The 17,966-nt window shown below is 33.4% G+C and overlaps 3 protein-coding genes and 2 pseudogenes across 4 annotated transcripts; 3 read left to right on the plus strand and 2 right to left on the minus strand.

Moving 5' to 3' along the window:
* Positions 1–3,360: 3,360 nt before the first annotated feature.
* On the plus strand, positions 3,361–5,160 carry LOC104787739 (F-box protein At1g67340). Its single transcript, XM_010513360.3, has 3 exons — positions 3,361–3,861; positions 3,968–4,130; positions 4,212–5,160. Exons 1-3 carry the CDS (start codon positions 3,626–3,628, stop codon positions 4,953–4,955), a joined length of 1,143 nt encoding a protein of 380 aa, XP_010511662.1. The 5' UTR covers positions 3,361–3,625; the 3' UTR covers positions 4,956–5,160.
* Positions 5,161–11,073: 5,913 nt separating this feature from the next.
* LOC104787741 (uncharacterized) lies at positions 11,074–12,800 on the plus strand. The gene is made up of 3 exons (XM_019246050.2): positions 11,074–11,203; positions 11,621–11,930; positions 12,543–12,800. The coding sequence occupies exon 2, from the start codon at positions 11,633–11,635 to the stop codon at positions 11,918–11,920; it is 288 nt and encodes a 95-aa protein (XP_019101595.1). The 5' UTR covers positions 11,074–11,203; positions 11,621–11,632; the 3' UTR covers positions 11,921–11,930; positions 12,543–12,800.
* A 117-nt stretch (positions 12,801–12,917) lies between these two features.
* LOC104789667 (REF/SRPP-like protein At1g67360 pseudogene) lies at positions 12,918–13,336 on the minus strand (annotated as a pseudogene).
* A 532-nt stretch (positions 13,337–13,868) lies between these two features.
* Positions 13,869–15,312, plus strand: LOC147944757 (agamous-like MADS-box protein AGL97 pseudogene; annotated as a pseudogene). Its single transcript, XR_015558541.1, has one exon. The product of XR_015558541.1 is annotated as an agamous-like MADS-box protein AGL97 pseudogene (transcript).
* A 1,057-nt stretch (positions 15,313–16,369) lies between these two features.
* LOC104787742 (REF/SRPP-like protein At1g67360) lies at positions 16,370–17,925 on the minus strand. Its single transcript, XM_010513361.3, has 3 exons — positions 17,583–17,925; positions 17,251–17,490; positions 16,370–17,124 (listed from the first exon to the last, which is right to left on the minus strand). The coding sequence occupies exons 2-3, from the start codon at positions 17,488–17,490 to the stop codon at positions 16,627–16,629; spliced, it is 738 nt and encodes a 245-aa protein (XP_010511663.1). The 5' UTR covers positions 17,583–17,925; the 3' UTR covers positions 16,370–16,626.
* Positions 17,926–17,966: the final 41 nt, after the last annotated feature.

The following is a 17,966-nucleotide window of genomic DNA, read 5'->3' on the forward strand; positions in this document are numbered from 1 at the left end:
TGGAGATTCACGTCAATCAGCTTAGCTTAACCAGGCCTTCAAGCTAACGCCCGCCGACGAATCGTTTTGCTTGAGAACCAATATTTTTTTTTTACGTTCTTATTGATAATCACTATATTTATGTCTTAAATACGTATATTATTACTTAATTACCTTGTCAATTACACGTCTTTTCAACTTTCCGACTTTTATTTTATATTTCATATATTAAATTTTTAGTCGGTTTAGATTTGATGTACTTTGAATTTTTGTATTGACAATCAAGATTAAAGATAGAAATAATGTATGAATCGCATAATGTTTTTAAGTGTTTACTGTTAAGCTATTCACATCCCTACTATAATAAAGTAGAGGTGGTGACATTAAAACGCACTAAAAGCATTATATACTTATAGTATAAAGGTATATAATGAAAAAAAACAGAGATGATGGGAAATATAAATATAGACGTGGGATGACTTTTCCAATAAAGCAAAGACAAGTTAATAGGAAATAGGTTCGATGGTTTTTACTTCTTCGGGAAATAGGTTCGATGGTTTGTCAATTATACTGTACTAGTAGACTACAAATTTGTTAGAAGGCATGGCAATGAATGAGATTGAACTACACTAAATGGCAATATAGTGACTTGTTAATATAGACTAAAAATTTGTTAGATGGCAATGAATGATATTGAACTCGACAAAATAATGGGCAATTTTGTGATTTGTCAGACTTTAAATTTGTTGGATGGCAATGAATGAGATTGAAACTAAACCAAATTGCAATATTCTGATTTATTTCTATCAAATTATACATACCTGCAATTTTTTTATAAATTATCCATTGTTTATGTTATCATGCGATTTATTGTTATCAAACAATGTAGAATATTTATATAATTGTTTAAATAAATTTAATATGATATTTTGCAAAATAAATTTAAAAGTGTATGTATTTAACATTCTCAAATATTTCACTCAAGTCTAATGAGATTTGAAGTATAATGATAATTAACAAATTAATATATTAAATTAGATATCAAAATATTTTATTTGGTGAATAATTTAATAAAGAAAATTAATATGGTAAGTTAGATGATCTCAAATGATTTTTTAGAATATTCTCTTTACGATTTTTGGAAACAATAAATCCATACTATACAAATAATATAAAACTTAATCTATAACCTATTTATAACCAACTTATTAAAATTATATAGTCTACAAAACAATGTTGTGTACTTCCGTTTTATTATATAGGGATATATCTTATGTTTTTTTACTTTTTTATAATTTTAATCTTGTATATTATTTGTCCAAAAAAAAATCTTGTATATTTTTTACCATTATATCTTGATTTATAGTGTTTTGTATATCTTATGTTTCTTATCTTAATCTTGTATTTTATTGACCATATTGTCCCATTTTCAAAAAGTAAATCATGCCTTTATGCTATAGAGGTAGATTGTTTTTGTATATTTCTTTCTAAAATAATGTATTTTAACTAGTTTTAATGTTTTGTATATGTTATGATTCTCATCTCAATCTTGTGTTTAAATATCTTTAGGATTCTAATTTATAAAGAATTTTTAAGACTTCAACAAAATCATCAAAAGTGAATAAGTGAAAGATTTTTAAGTATTGCTAGAGAGTATTCTATAATTTTGTTGAATAATTTTCTAAAATTTTGTAAAATGCTTCAAAAAATCTATGTATATTTATGATATTTTCTATTATTTTATTTTGTGCAGAAAATATATAAAATCATGAACCAATAACATAATAATTGAATTCATTAACAATCCTAGATTTTGTTGTTTTAATTGAGTAACACAAAACTTTTAATAATTTTATAAAAGTTTGAATCAAATAACCCAAATTTGTTAATATTTTAAATGACTTTTTACAAATCACAAACTAATAACACTAAACTTTAGCAGAGTTTAACAAAATCTTGATATGGTTGACAAAAAAAAAAAAAAAAAATTGATCTAATAACAACAGATTCTACATAATATTTAAAATATTTAAAACTCTATTCAAATCTCAAGCTAAAAACCCCCATTAGTATATTTCTTTTTAAAATCAAGTATTTTAACTAATTTATATGGCTTTGTATTTGTATATATTATGTTTCTCTCATATCTTAATATTGTGTTTTATTGACTATTTTTTCTTAATTTGAGAAAGTAAATCATGACTTTATGCTAAACATAGGTAAATATATTTAGTATATCTCTTTCTAAAATCATGTAATTTAACTAATTTATAGGTTTTTGTATATGTTATGTTTTTCATCTTAATCTTGTATTTTATTGACTATTTTGTCCCAATTTGAGAAAGTAAATCATGTCTTTATGATATATAGAGGTAAATATCTTTTGTATAATTTTGTAGCACTTTGTATATTTTATGGTTTCCATCATAATATTGTGTGTTTGTTGACTATTTTATCTTAATTTGAGAAAGTAAATCATGCCTTTAAGTTATATATTTAGTATATATCTTTCTAAAATCATGTAATTTAACTAATTTATAGGTTTTTGTATATGTTATGTTTCTTATCTTAATCCTGTATTTTATTGACTATTTTGTCCCAATTTGAGAATGTAAATCATGTCTTTATGATATATATAGGTAAAATATATTTTTGCATATTTCTTTCTAAAAATCAGATATTTTAACTAATTTTGTAGCACTTTGTATATTTTATGGTTTCCATCATAATTTTGTGTGTTTGTTGACTATTTTGTCTTAATTTGAGAAAGTAAATCATGCCTTTAAGCTATATATAGGTGAAAATCTTATATATATATATATATATATATATTTTTTTTTTCCTAAAATCATTTATTTAATTAATTTATGATGTAGCATTTTAGACAAAATATATTGACTAAGTTAAAATTAAATACATTAAAATAACATTTTAAAATCATAAACTGGTTTTAATTGTTCTTTGGTTTCGGAAGCAGTTTACACTTTAAAAAATAAAAATGATAACTTTACCTTTTCTTTGAGTCAAATGCAAACTTTTATTTTTGTCCCCTTTAGAAAAAAAAAAAGAAGAAGCAAAATATCAAAGTATTAATTAAAAAAAAAGAGATAAAAAGAAGTAACCGTTGTAAAATATAGTAATTGGCTGATTCTTAACGTTTGACCTCTCTCTCTCTCTTCTTCCTATACATCAGTTCTTTCCTTAGTTTGTTACATAAATCCTTTACTCGCACTTTCCCTCACGTGTTTCACACGCGCAATTACGCATTTTCTACGGTAAAAAAAAAAGTAAATAACCGGAGTTAGTTTCAACAAATTTTAGTCCCTTTTTGTAACCGTTTTGATTTATAAATAAAGACTAAAAGATCCTCTTATTTCTCTTGTATAAATATAACCTCACAATAAAATATATTTATTCATGAAGCTACGTTAAAGCGAGCATTGGGGTCAACGACGTTTTGACCGGGGAATAAAGACAAAAGTACAAGGGTAAACTCGTAATTCCACTACCAGAGAAAGAGAGATACAACTCAACCACTTTGTATATTTATAAGCCAAAGAGATTAAAAAAAAAAAGATAGAGAGAAGAGATAAGAAGAGTCTCTGTGTGTAATCCTCCTCTCAAAAAAAAGACAAAGAAGATTATTATGTTACCCGTTACAAAAACAATGAAGAGAGTTTTCTCCGGGGACTTTACTCCGGCAAGAAAACGCCGACGATGTGTTGTTGGTCTTTCTTCCTCTGTTTCTCCGGCGCCGGAAACTGTTGTTGGTGGTGGTGTAGATTTGTTAGATTCAATCCCTGACGATCTTGTTGTTACTATCCTTTGTAAACTTGGCTCTTCTTCACGATGTCCTGCTGATTTCATCAACGTTTTGATGACGTAAGCTTTCCGGTTTGGTTTTTTCCTTTTTTATCACCGGTTTGGTTTTTTTTTTTTGCGTTACAGAGTTCTAATTTTTGATTTTGTGTTTTATTTTTCGTTACAGATGTAAAAGATTAAACGGATTAGCTATGAACCCTCTCGTGTTGTCGAAGTTGTCTCCTAAAGCTATTGCTGTTAAAGCTCATAATTGGTCGGAAAATTCTCACCGGTTTTTAAAACGGTGTGTCGACGCCGGAAGTCTCGAAGCTTCTTACACTCTAGGAATGGTTAGTTTCTTTAAAACTTTATTACTTAGTTTCGTTAAAATAAATGGTTAAGTTTTGATATTTATTTCCATTTTCGTGTAGATTCGCTTTTATTGTTTACAAAACAGAGGAAACGGCGCGTCGTTGATGGCTAAAGCCGCGATTAGTTCTCACGCGCCGGCTTTGTATTCGTTAGCCGTGATTCAGTTCAACGGAAGCGGTGGTTCCAAGAACGATAAAGATCTTAGAGCCGGTGTGGCTTTGTGTGCGCGTGCGGCTTTTCTTGGACACGTCGACGCGTTACGTGAGCTTGGTCACTGTCTTCAAGATGGTTATGGTGTTCCTCAAAACGTGTCCGAAGGTCGTAGGTTTCTCGTTCAAGCCAACGCACGTGAGCTCGCCGCCGTTTTATCTTCCGGGGTACAAGATAGGCCAACGTGGCTCACTTTAGCACAGCCACCTCCGGTTCCTAACCATGGACAAGGTTGTCCTTTGCTTAGCGATTTCGGGTGTAATGTACCGGCACCAGAGACGCATCCGGCGAATAAGTTTTTGGCTGAGTGGTTCGCCGTACGCGGCGGTGATTATCCCGGAGATGGGTTGAGGTTGTGTTCACACGCTGGATGTGGACGGCCGGAGACGAGGAAGCATGAGTTTAGGAGGTGTTCGGTTTGTGGTGTTGTGAATTACTGCTCACGCGCTTGTCAAGCTTTGGATTGGAAACTCCGGCATAAGATGGACTGTGTTCCGGTTGAACGGTGGCCTGATGAAGTTGAAGGTGGTGAAGGTAACGTTCAGATTGACGGTAATGGTAACGGTGATAATGTTTTGCTTCCAATGAGTTAACGGCAATGTAACGGCTGCTGCTTTGAATAGTAAAAAAAAAAACGACGCGAGAGATGAAGGTAAAAAAAACGGAAGCTTGTTTCATTTTTTTTTTTTTGCTATTAGTGGAAAAGATTAGGTTAATTATATTACCATCGAGTAGAGTAATTTTTGTAATTCCAAATCGACTGTAAAGAGGAGTTATAAATGAACGGCCTTTTTTTTACTTTTCGTGTTAAAAATCGTAATTTAGTTTTTACTTTTGTTGAGAAATCTAATGCCGTAAGGAGCTTATCTCTCCTTTATTCTTCATCTTTACATTCTGATTTTGTTGATTTCGTCTTTGGTTTTGGTATTCTTTTTTTCATATTTGAATAGTGGAGGAGGGTGAGGTTTTGACCCTTATCTTGAGTGTTTTGAGCTTTTTCTTGCATCGCATTAGGTTCCCCTCGTGGTTTGCATATCGTCCCTACACCAATATTTGAATTCAATCATCTTGCTTCATAATAATAAACTCATTTTCATTGTCCCCTTCTAAACATTTATGATTGCTCTTGACTATTTGCGAAGAATGGACTTTTCTTTTCTAGGACATTAAGTCACTTGGAATTATATTGACTTGAGCAATTATATTGACAACCATTACTCCAACACTTCATGATCGAGGTTGCTATTTTCCGGTAACATTTTCCATCGTTTTCTATCTTTAAACTCCTTGAAAGCTTTACGGCAATGGTTCTCACATTTGACATAAGATCGCATGTGTAATGTGTTCCTCTGAGGTATTTTATTGTGAAAGTTCCCGGATGTTCAAGCTTTGGAGGCATACTTCTTTGACCTGCGGGAGACCTTGCAAAGTATTCATTTTCAGAAAATTGTAAACTCTTTCTAAGAGAGTAAGAGTTGAGGTCCATGACACTTGTGGATCCTTTATTCGTGTCTCCTTTTTCAAACACCTTCGAATTTTTTCTCTTTTCTTTCGCTTTTTCACTTAGTAAGTATTTGGGCGAGGTACGTAGTCTTCAAGTTTCTCGTATTGATCTGTTTATTAAGTATGGCTGTATGGGTCTTTGCCTAAAAAAAAAAAAATAGTAAGTATGGGTTTGATACCATATAGATTTTCACGAACAACGTTTTTCACTTGTCTCCTTATAAGTTGATTACGTAGGTGTGTTGCCCATGGTAAGTTTTCTGAAAAAATGTTAGTGTTCTCATTTTTTACCGAATTGTTATTCAATCTAGAGGTCAATAAGATCAAACAAAAACTATAATGTTAGTAATTTAGGGGATAGTAAAAAAGTAAAGGTTAGTCAAACTATACAAGAAAATTTTCAGATTTGGAAAATATCTATAAATGGAAAATGTTATAAAAGGAAACTTACGAAAACCTATAAGGAGATAAAAAGTTAAAATCTACATAACAAGATTAAATAGTAAAAACGTGCGGTAAGAGTAAAAGAGGAAGCGAGTTAGCAATAAACCGAAGTAAGCGAGCTCGAAGCTAAGGTAATTTCTGACGAAAAATACTTAGGTTCACCCCTACGGGTGAACCTTTCCATTCACCCCCTCTTTTCTCAGCCAATCAGAATTTTCCATCTAATATTTCATTTGAAAAAATAAATCAAATTAAGGAAATAAATTATGTATACTTTTAATTAAGGAAAGTTAAATATTGGTTTGGTTTAGATTTTTAAAATTAATAAAATTATATGTCGGTTTAGGTTTACAAATGAAGTGGTTAGAGTTTAGATTTTACAATTAAAACAGAATTATATGTCGGTTTGGATTTACAAATAAGGTAGTTAGGGTTTAGATTTTACAATTAGAACGAAATTATATGTCAGTTTTGCGTTCACAAATGAGATGGTTAGGGTTTAGTTTTTACAAGTATAACGAAATTATATGTCGGTTTGGGTTCACAAATGAGATGTTAGGGTTTAGATTTCAGAATTAGAATAAAATTATATGTCGGTTTGGATTCACAAATGAGATGGTTATGGTTTAGATTTTACAAGTAGAACGAAATTATATGTCACAAATGAGATGGTTAGGGTTTAGATTTTATATATGTCGGTTTGGGTTTATTAAAGAGCGGTTTAAGTTTTTAATTTTATAATAATGTATACAGATTTTATTTCCTTATTTTATAAGGGGGTGAATGGAGAGGTTTACCCCTAGGGGTGAATCCGATTGTATTATGAAAAATACTTAGGTTCACCCCTAGGGGTGAACCTTTCCATTCACCCCCTCTTTTCTCAGCCAATCGGAATCTTCCATCTAATATTTCATTTAAAAAAATAAATCAAAATTAAATTAAAAAGCAAATCAAATTAAGGAAACAAATTCTGTATACTTTTAATTAAGGAAAGTTAAATATTGGTTTGGTCTAGATTTTTAAAATTAATAAAATTATATGTCGGTTTGGGTTTACAAATGAAGTGGTTAGGGTTTAGATTTTACAATTAAAACGAAATTATATGTCGGTTTGGATTTACAAATGAGGTGGTTAGGGTTTAGATTTTACAATTAGAACGAAATTATATGTCAGTTTGCGTTCACAAATGAAATGGTTAGGGTTTAGTTTTTACAAGTATAACGAAATTATATGTCGGTTTGGGTTCACAAATGAGATGTTAGAGTTTAGATTTCACAATTAGAATGAAATTATATGTCGGTTTGGATTCACAAATGAGATGGTTATGGTTTAGATTTTACAAGTAGAACAAAATTATATGTCACAAATGAAATGGTTAGGGTTTAGATTTTATATATGTCGGTTTGGGTTTATTAAAGAGCGATTTAAGTTTTTAATTTTATAATAATGTATACAAATTTTATTTCTTTATTTTATAAGGGATGAATGGAGAAGTTTACCCCTAGAGGTGAAACCAAGTATTGTTCATTTCTGACAGTACTATCGCTAATTTCACAGTATCGGCTATTTTGTTAAAATGTAACTCTCATTTTATTCACGTAAAAATGCTAAAAGCTCCACTATTGTACAATATGGTTAGTAATTTGAAGCAATAAATTTGCGGTAAGACTACTCAGTAGGAATATTTTGACCACACCTAATTCGAAGGGTTTGTAAATACTAAATCCGCACGACAATGATTTTATAGACAAATGAACGTGTCTTGATAATTCAGATTTAGCTTTCAAGGTAAAGTTTGTATCTTAAAAATAAATATTGTCGATACTCATACCAGCAGCAGGCAACAGTTAATAATTAATAAAAGTAGTGATTATATAATAAAATTTTAAGGTTAATGGGTGACAAAGCATCATGGGGTGTGCGATCTATTTTAGCTTTCTTTTTCTTCATGTAATTCGTGCTTTTTTCCTTTTTCGTAAATTCAATTAGGCAGACCGGGAAAACCTCATTGCAAATCAGATATGGATTAACAGAAAGCTTAATTTCTGATATTTAAATAAATGATCGTGGACCCTCTTTTGATACGTTATTGTCTCCACAACCACGATATTATCTGACAAACACAAATGTTTTATTTCACGGGCCCATCATCGTTGGTTTACAATTTGCTTTCTAATCATTATTGCATATATACTTTTACCACTAAATAAGGGAACCAAGAAAACTAGATTTCTTTCGTAAACATTATGAAATCTTAAAAGATTGTATATTTCAGACGAAATTTGTAGACTACTAACAACCAAATGAACATAACATCATACATTTACTAGGAACGTTGTTTATGCCATATCTTCAAAACATGTTATCGTTACAAAACATGATTAGTATGACTTGAAAAGCAAATTAGGGAGGAACATAGAAGAGTGTATTAGTGGGAGAGAATGAGGAATTTTTACGGGAGTGGGATTTTTTTTAAAAAAGAAAAAAACTTTAGACCCACCAGCAAAGCATTTTAATCAAATAGTCTTTGAGAAATTAAATAAAGTGTGAATGAGAAAAAAATAAAAAGAATAAAGCAATGTTGTTAAAATAAATAGATATTACTCATATATATATGTTTCCAACTAGTCACAGCGGAAGGAACAATGATGAACATAACTAAGGAATTAATTGGGAATTTGTAGAACAAAAGTATCAAATACTCAAATGTGGTAAGCATGGAATAAACATAACAAATTAAAAATGTGAGAAAAGTATAATATACTATAGGTGATTTTCTTTCAAAATATATATAGGGTCCGATTGGTAACGTATCCAAAACTGTAAGCTGGAGCTGTAAGCTGTTACGGAATACTGCAAAGCTGTAAGAAAAAGCTGTACATAAAATTTGTACCAAAAAGCTGAGAGTAAAATTTTTAATAAAGTTTTTAGTAACGCTTTTGTGATTGGTAAAAATTCAAATTTGTACAAGTGGTACAGCTTTAATTGTGTTCACCAATCAAGGCTATAGTTTTTGACTAAAAATATTTTCCAAAATTTGGCATAACTATTAACATCCTATGAGAATCTTATCTATGAGAATCGACTCGAACGGTTCTTATTTCATTTTTAATTGGGCTTTTGGTAATTTAAACATAATATTGTGTCATTCTAGTTTTTTCTTAAGGGAGGGTGTCAATCGAGCAATATTTTTCCAAATTTGTGTTAATCTAGTCTATTTTCAATTTTTCACTATATTATATGGTGATTTTTTTCAAAATATATATAGTTTTTGACTAAAAATATTTTCTAAAATTTGGCATAACTATTTAACATCCTATGAGAATCTAATCTATGCGAATCGACCGCACGGTGTAATTTAGCTCAAGGTAATCAAATAGCGTTATGTGACTATGTCTAAAGTAACTCCACATAGGCACATTTTCATAAAACTATGATTTCTTGAAGAAGAATGTAGATACATATGTTTTGGACCAACAAGCTTTGCATTAATTTAACTAAATATCGTGATAATGTATTTACCGATTTTGTCAATGCCTAAAAAGTAAAACAGAATTACTGTTCAGTGGCCAAAATTGACTCACTTATTAAGTAGCTTCTGTTGCAATCAATCAATCAAAAAAAAAAAAAAAAATATTGGATCTTTCTGTTCATCTACCTTCTTTTTGGGGTCACAAAATAAATGTATCAACTTAAATTGAAATTTGAACGAAAAAAACAAAGTAGAGAAAAGAAGAGGATGGGGGTTGGTACAAGAGGCCCAGCCCATTTATTGCTAGTGGTTAGAATTGCCAGCTTTAGTCCAAATCATAAACACATACGTATAGATGTTGTGTGTATATATATAGTTATGGCCTTTTAGGTAGGGAATATAAAGAAATTAAATGTTGTGTTAAAAAAAATGTAGTGTGGCCTTTTTAGGTAGAAAAAAAAATTGAATGTTTTACGAATCCTATGGGGATTTCACGAAAAAAAAATATAGTGTGGCATTCTCTGATAGAGATTGAACGCTCACCAGACGTACGTGAGACCTGCGACAAAGAAATGGATAGTATACCATACTGGCATACTGCATAGATAGTTTGAAGGCACTTATTCGTTTGACAATAGTTCTTACATCGGTGAACTATCTTGTTAAGGAGAATGTGTCTTTGAACACACTTTGAGACAAAAATTAAAAGACCCTAAATGAATAGGCAAACAATCTTTTCTGTTCAATACTTCAATTAGTCGTTTAATCGACTATTTTAATTATTTTTAGATTTGATTTATGTGTCATCCCGATAAAAGTAGTTTTGTGAAAATCCTTTTCTTCTATAATTTGTTTTCTTAAATATTAACGAAAGAAAAATATCAAAATATATATTAATATTGGAGAATTAAGACAAGAAAGTGATTTAGTTTAAATTTACTTTTGAGTGAGTGAATGATAATTTAATATAAAAGTAGTAATAATTAACAACGTGTAACAATTAGAAGAATGTTTATATGCTTTTCAGTTTAACTACACTAACTCAAGTTCAACTTTGTATTGAGTTTTTTTTTGGTTCTCAACTCCACACTAGTATTTTTACCTTGATTTTGTAATCTTGTTGGTTCTTAATTCTGAAAATCAAATCGAAACGAATAAGTGATAAGTGATAACCAACGGAGAGCAATATACAATTGGGGGTTTGACACATAAAACTGCGTGGCGTTTTCGGAAAAAAAAACGTCTTGTTTCCCTCATTCCAAGTAGCAAACAACACGCAGTTTCTGGTTTCTATCAGATTTCTGTTTTCTTCTTCTTCTTTCATTCACTTGCTCTGCGCTGAGTTGTATCAAAAACTCTCTGACCCTCCCAAAGCAAAAAAAAGCTTCAGCAATCTTCATCCTTTGGTTTTCGTATCTCAAGGTACGTTCCATCTCATTCTCAAATTGGTTTTAGTATCGATCTTAAACCTAGGATCTTTAGTCTTAGGTTTGTGTCGATCCTCGTCTTAGGAGAAATGATATAAAAGAGACCCTAATTGTTGTAATGTCCGGCTCCTAGAACCTTAACCTAGATCTAGATGGGAACCAGAGTGTACCGTGATGTTTAGGTCAGAGAACCCAATTTTTGGAGATCAATTGCTTTGATTTGATAGGAACCCTAATTTCTGGCTGAAATTGATTGTGAGTGGTATGATTTTGAGTGGCATTGAGTTTAGAGACGAGATGGGTTTCGTAATTTTAGGTCACAGAGCTCAATTTATGGATTTGATTATATTTAAAAAACCTAACTTTGGGGTGAAATCGATTGTGAGTAGTAGTATGTGTTTGAGTTTTGCAGTGAGAGAGAGAGATGGGTTTCATAATGGAATTCGCGGAGAATTTGGTGCTAAGGTTAATGGAGAATCCAGAGGATAGAGACAGGAAAGCAAGGGAACACATATATGAGATGCATGAGAGGTGCAAGAAGATTAAGGAGATGTGGGCTTTACCTATTCGTCCTTATGGATTCTGGACATTTGAGCGTCACAATGCTCAGCTTCGTTGGGATCCTCAGATCAGTCAGGTTGCTGGTCGTAGGGATCCTTATGATGATCTCCTTCAGGACAACTACACTCCTCCTCCTTCATCTTCACACTAATCAAACAATGGTTAGTTTCTTATATGCTTTTTTGTCTCTCGGTTGGTTGAGCAATCTGTGTTGGTTTGATATATGATTTGACTTTTGAGGGTCTTAAGCTATTTTGATATGGGGTGGTAATATTTTCTGTTTAGTAATGAATCCTTGGATCACCATCATAGTGGACGAGTTTGTACATCTTTTCTCCTTCACATTTGTTCTTCGAATTTGTATTCTTACTTGCTACTTATCTACAGTTTTGTCTCTGTCAATATAGGAATTTGTGTTGGTTAGTATATGATTTTACTTTTTAGGTTGTTAGAAATGGTGGAATAGTAGTGTTTGCATTCGCTTTCAAATTGAGGGTCTAAGCTGTATTGATGATGGGTTGGTAGATATTTTCTGTTGCTCTTTGCTCAACTTTCATAGTTACCTGGAGCAAAGTATATATTGTTCTTCTGATGAGTCTATACGCCTCTTGTACTTAACATATTACATATGTGCTTGGAATCTGCAGTGCTTTCCTCCTATTTATTTACAGTTTCAAGTTCATTAATGTCTCCTCTAAACACAACTACAATTAGCTGCTGCTGTGCGAGAAGTTGAAACTCAGTTTTTGACCTGTTTGTTTTGTCTGGTGCAGGAAGATGCGTTATGCTCTTTGGATTGATGGATGCATATGTCTGTTTTCAAGCTATTTTTTTCTCAGTACTGTACTCCCTTTGTTTCCAATTGTTCTTGAGGGAGCTTGGTACAGACTCAAATAATAAGCTCAAAGACTAGTTTACAAATGGGAGAGAAATACTTGTTGTTTTTTTTAGTAAAGTTGTTTTGATTGTCCATCTTTGATATGAAATATTTTGTTCTGCTATATGACCATTATGGAGTTTTGTTGCTAAAATTGTCTCTTTTGATTAAAAATGATAGAAACACGCATCACTTTTTTCACACTACCAACAATATCCTAAGGTCATTTACATATGTAACCAAACCCAACAAACCAAATCACACAATGTTTTCAATTCTGCACTAAATCAGAAGATGATTTATCTCCATCAGTAGGGGCAGTAGCTTCTTCTTTGTTTCCATCAACAGTAGCTGTATCTTCTCCTTTCTTCTTCTGCTCTGCATCCTGTTTCGCACAAGCCTTCATAATATCATCAACAGGGACCATTGGAAGATAACCAACCAAAGAGACCATCTGAGACAAATCAGTCACCAAACACGTTTTGCAGCCACGGATGAAGCTTTCTCCCCCACTGCATGAATTGGTTTGTACCGGTTAAGTCTAGCCCAGACCTTAATCTAGCTGATCACAACGAAACACTTGTACTCAGTCGCAGCATGGTTAAACGCAGCTTTGGGACCACCAGTACGAGCCTCTTTCACAAAGCTCTGAGCTTTCTCTGTTGCCTTGTAGATCAATACATCATACATGTGCTTGAGTCACCACTTGCTTAGCCATCGGAGTATCATGCTTCTCAAATTTGTAAACCAACCTATAAAGGTTAGGACTTAGGAGTTAGGACCTTTAGCCATACAAATTCGGTTTACTTTTGGTTTACATATATGTGTTTCAAAATTCAGCTATAAAACCATAAATTAAGACGTTTTCACTAAACCTATTAATAATGTAAATTTACGTTTCTTATTAGAAAGGAAACAATCTAAACCCTTTTTGTTAATTACCAATTAACGGAGTATCAAAAAACAAAAGGAAATAAAGTCGATGGTTTACTTAAACCAGACCTGGTTCGGTCTCAGGAGCGTTGAGTAATTAGAAATAAAAAAAGGAAAACAATTTTACTTAAGTCGTTTTAATTACTGATTAGTGTAGGTCAGAAAAAGGAAAACAACTAGGATTAATTAGAAGCTGAGTTTCTTGAGGTTAAAGTCTCTATATATTATATATATGATTAGAAACAGAGTGAGTTCCATCACATTCATTCTTTCGCAAACACGCAAAAAAAAAAAAAAAATCTCAAAGTCTTGTCTCGTTCTCGTTGTCTGTGAAATCTCAAAACACATCATAATATAATAATGGGTGGGTTGAAGAGGAAGATTGATACAGGGAAGAAGATAGATGGGAAAAATCCACGAGCGGTTGCTTTCTCTAAACGTCGTAAGGGTCTTTTCAACAAAGCCTCAGAGCTTTGTCTTCTCTCTGACGCACAAATCGCGATTTTAGCAACTCCGATTTCTTCTAATTCACACGCCTCTTTCTACTCTTTTGGCCACTCCTCTGTCGACAATGTTGTTTCAGCTTTCCTCGCGGGTCAGACTCCTCCTCGGGATGATGATGATGATGAAAAGTTAGGGTTTTGGTGGGAAGATGAGAGTCTCGGCAATTCACAGAATCCGGAGGAATTGGGTTGTGCGATTGATTCGATGAGGAAGATGTTACACGATCTGAAGGAGTTGAAAAATAAGCAAAGAGATCGTGTGGACGTAACTCATCAGCAGCAAACCCTAGATCATCAACCCTGTTCTTCAAGTCTGTGCGTTGAAGTAGATGATGTATCTGTGAACGTCCAAGGGTTTCAAGACAAGAACAGTGTAGATGATGATGTATCTGTGAATGTGCAAGGGTTTCAAAACAATACTGATGAAGAACAAACCCTACCCAACAACGACGGTTTACTTGGGAGCTTCGATGGATGCAATCAAGAGTTTGATCTTGATCAATTATATGATTTTGTGACGAAATCTGAAGATCTTTGGAAGGATATGGAGATGTATGATGTTTGTGTGGACGTGGAGAAGGAGAAGGGTGGTTCACACGTAACTCATCAGCAGCAAACCCTAGATCATCAACCCTGTTCTTCAAGTCTGTTCGTTGACATAGATGATGATGTATCTGTGAATGTACAAGGGTTTCAAAACAACAACACTGAAGAACAACAAACCATAGCGGTTTCTGGGAGCTTCGATGAAGAGCTTGATGTCGATGATATATGGAAGAATTTGGATTTGGATGATTTAAGTGTGAGTCTCCAAGTATTTCAAAACAATGTTGATGAAGAACAAACTCTAGCGAACGATGACGGTTTACATGGGAGCTTCGATGGGTGCAATCAAGAGTTTGATGTTGATCAATTATATGATTTTGTGACGAACTCTCAAGGTCTATGGAAGGATACGGGGATGTATAATGACTGTCTCTATTGATTTGGGATATTGATCGAACTAAAACCGATCGCTTAGCCTTAGCATTAGTTTATTTTGTTTGTATGTTTGGAATGTCTTTTAACAACATCGCTTGTCTTGTCTGTCTGTATGACATTGATTTCGTATCTATCTAAATGTATAAAGTTTCATTCATTAGAACATACAAACAAATTGCAAAATTGCTCCATAACAAATTGCAAAATCCTTTTATGTCGTTACTCTCTTATATCATTCAATTCATTGTAGATAAATTGTTTTTCTTGTGTGGTTATGTCTGAAATTTCACAAGCGTAAAGCTCACATACAGTAGATTAATGAAGTGCTAGCTTTCAATATCACAGTCAATACTTGTTGGCTTTTGCAGTTGCCTGGAGCAAAAGTATATTGATCATCTGATGAGTTTTGTACGCCTCTTCTACTACTGATGTGTCTGGTCTTTTCCTCTTAGCATAACTAGAATAGCTGCTGTGTGAGAAGTTGAAACTCAATTTTGACCTGTTTGTTTTGTCTGTGTCTGTCTGTTTTAAAGTTACTTTTCTCAGTGTTGTACTCTCTCTTTGTTTCCATTTGTTCTTCAGGGAGCTTGGTACAAACAAACTCAAATAATAGCTAAATGACTCGTTTACGGATCAAATCAGTCAGGTCGCTGACGATCTCTGTCAGTTAGTTTCTTATATGCTTTTGTCTCTCGGTTGGTAGAGGAATTTGTGTTGGTTTGATATAGGATTTAACCTTTGAGGGTCTTAAAGCTATTTTGATATGGGGTGGTCTACAGTTTTGTCTCTGTCTGACAGAGTCTGTCAATAGAGGAATTTTTGTTGGTTGATATATGATTATACTTTTAAGGTTAGAAATGGTGTGAACTATGAGTGTTTGTGTTTCTGTGTTTGCACTCGCTTTCAAATTGAAGGTCTAAGCTGTATTGATGATGGGTTGGTAGATGTTTTATGTTGCTCTTTGCTTTACTTTTTTAGTTACCTGGAGCAAAGTATGTATTGTACTCATCTGATGAGTCTATACGCTTCTTGTACTTAACATATGTGCTTGAATCTGCAGTGCTTTCCTCGTACAGCTTCATTAATGTCTCCTGTAAACACAGCTAGAATTAGCTGCTGTGTGAGAAGTTGAAACTCAATTTTGACCTGTTTGTTTTGTATGTGTCTGTCTGTTTTCAAACTATTTTTCTCAGTATTGTACTCTCTTTGTTTCCATTTGTTCTTCAGGGAGCTTGGTACAATAACAAACAAACTCAAATAATAGCTCAAAGACTCGTTTAGGAATGGGAGAGGAATGCTCATTGGCTTTTAGTAAAGTTGTTTTGATTGTCCATCTTTGATATGAATATAAATTTCTGAAAGACCCACACATCACATTTTTCACACCACCACCAAGAACTGAGAGACACTTGACCAAGTTTTGAGATCGAACAAAGAAAAGAAAAACAGAGGTCCTAAGATGAAAAGCAGAGGTCCTAAGATGAAAAGCAGAGGTCCTAAGGTCATTTACATACGTAACCAAACCAAACTCTCTCCAAAGGGCAACAACCAAATCACACAATCCTAATCCGAATCAGAGGAAGATTCATTTCCATCAGTAGTGGCAGTAGTCTCTCCTTTCTTTCCATCAGTAGTAGCTGTATCTTCTCCTTTCTTCTTCTTCTGCTCTGCACCTTCTTTCTCATAAGCCTTGACAATATCATCAACAGGGACCAATGGAAGATAACCAACCAAAGAGTAACCCATCTGAGTCATATCCGTCACCAACTCATTGTACCGAGTAGAAACGTGTGCAGCCACAGGTAAAGCTTTCTCACCCACTGCATGAATTGGTTTGTACTGGTTAAGTTTAGCCCAGACTTTAACAGAGCTGGTCACAACGAAACACTTGTACTCAGTCGCAGCAAAGTTAAACGCAGCTTTGAGACCACCAGTACGAGCCTCTTTCACAAAGCTCTGAGCTTTCTCTGTTGCCTTGTAGATCAATACATGTGCTTGAGTCACCACTTGCTTAGCCATCGGAGGAGCATGCTTATCAAACTTGTATGATGCTTCACCCACCTATAAAAAAGGTTGAAACTTTAGCCACAAAACTTATCAAGTAAAACACGATCTGGTTTCCATCAGATCAAACAAACGAATTGGGTTTACACATCAGATCCAAGAAAATGAATTGGTTGGGTTTACCTTGTGATCTAGAAAGACGAGGAGAGAATCTGGAACATCTTTGAGTTTGTGGTAAACAGGGGTGACGACGGTGGTGACAGCTCCTTCAACCTTTTCCACAGCGGGTTTGAGAGAACCGGAGTTTTGTTTAGCGTAGTCGTAGAGATTTGAAACGGAAGCCAGAATCTGGATCGCTGCAACCCTAACGAACCCAAGATGCTTTAGGCTTAGATTCTTGCTATTCTTCTTCTCTGTCTCCATCTATAGACCAAAGAAGAAGAAGATGAGGAGATCACTCTTGATTTATTATACTTAAAAAGAAAGAACAAAGCGGATGATGATCTCTTTCTTACCTTTAGTTTTGAGTTTTTCGATTTGCTTTTCTTGAGAAATCTTGAAGACGGTCACTGTTCTCTCTCTATGACGTTGTGAAACAGTAAAGTATCTTCACATCACGTTGAGGAGTGAGGAAGGAGACTGGGTTATTATTAGAAACTACGAGAGGAATTGGACTTGTCCACGTATCTAACGGTTGAGAATAATACATCTGGTAAGGTGGGGGCCCATGAAAGGAATCGTTTTCTTGGAAGGTGTTATCGTGTGTGGATGTTTCTGGAGTTTTTTAGCTGTGGGTAAAGATTCTAGGAGATTCGTACGTGTTTGCTTTCCATTGTGGGGTGATCGTATAAAATCTTTTCAAGGTTTTGGATTTTATCGTAAGGGAAGTTTAAATTAAG

Source organism: Camelina sativa, chromosome 5 (genome assembly GCF_030686135.1).
Source record: "Camelina sativa cultivar CO46 ecotype springtype chromosome 5, ASM3068613v1".
Lineage (NCBI taxonomy): Eukaryota > Viridiplantae > Streptophyta > Magnoliopsida > Brassicales > Brassicaceae > Camelina > Camelina sativa.

Coding starts and splice junctions, on each gene's coding strand:
- LOC104787739 (XM_010513360.3), top strand. CDS start 3,626: ATGTTACCCGTTACAAAAACAATGAAGAGAGTTTTCTCCGGGGACTTT. Junction 3,862..3,967: donor TTCATCAACGTTTTGATGAC/GTAAGCTTTCCG, acceptor TTTTCGTTACAG/ATGTAAAAGATTAAACGGAT. Junction 4,131..4,211: donor CTTCTTACACTCTAGGAATG/GTTAGTTTCTTT, acceptor ATTTTCGTGTAG/ATTCGCTTTTATTGTTTACA.
- LOC104787741 (XM_019246050.2), top strand. CDS start 11,633: ATGGGTTTCATAATGGAATTCGCGGAGAATTTGGTGCTAAGGTTAATG.
- LOC104787742 (XM_010513361.3), bottom strand. CDS start 17,490: ATGGAGACAGAGAAGAAGAATAGCAAGAATCTAAGCCTAAAGCATCTT. Junction 17,125..17,250: donor TCGTCTTTCTAGATCACAAG/GTAAACCCAACC, acceptor CCTTTTTTATAG/GTGGGTGAAGCATCATACAA.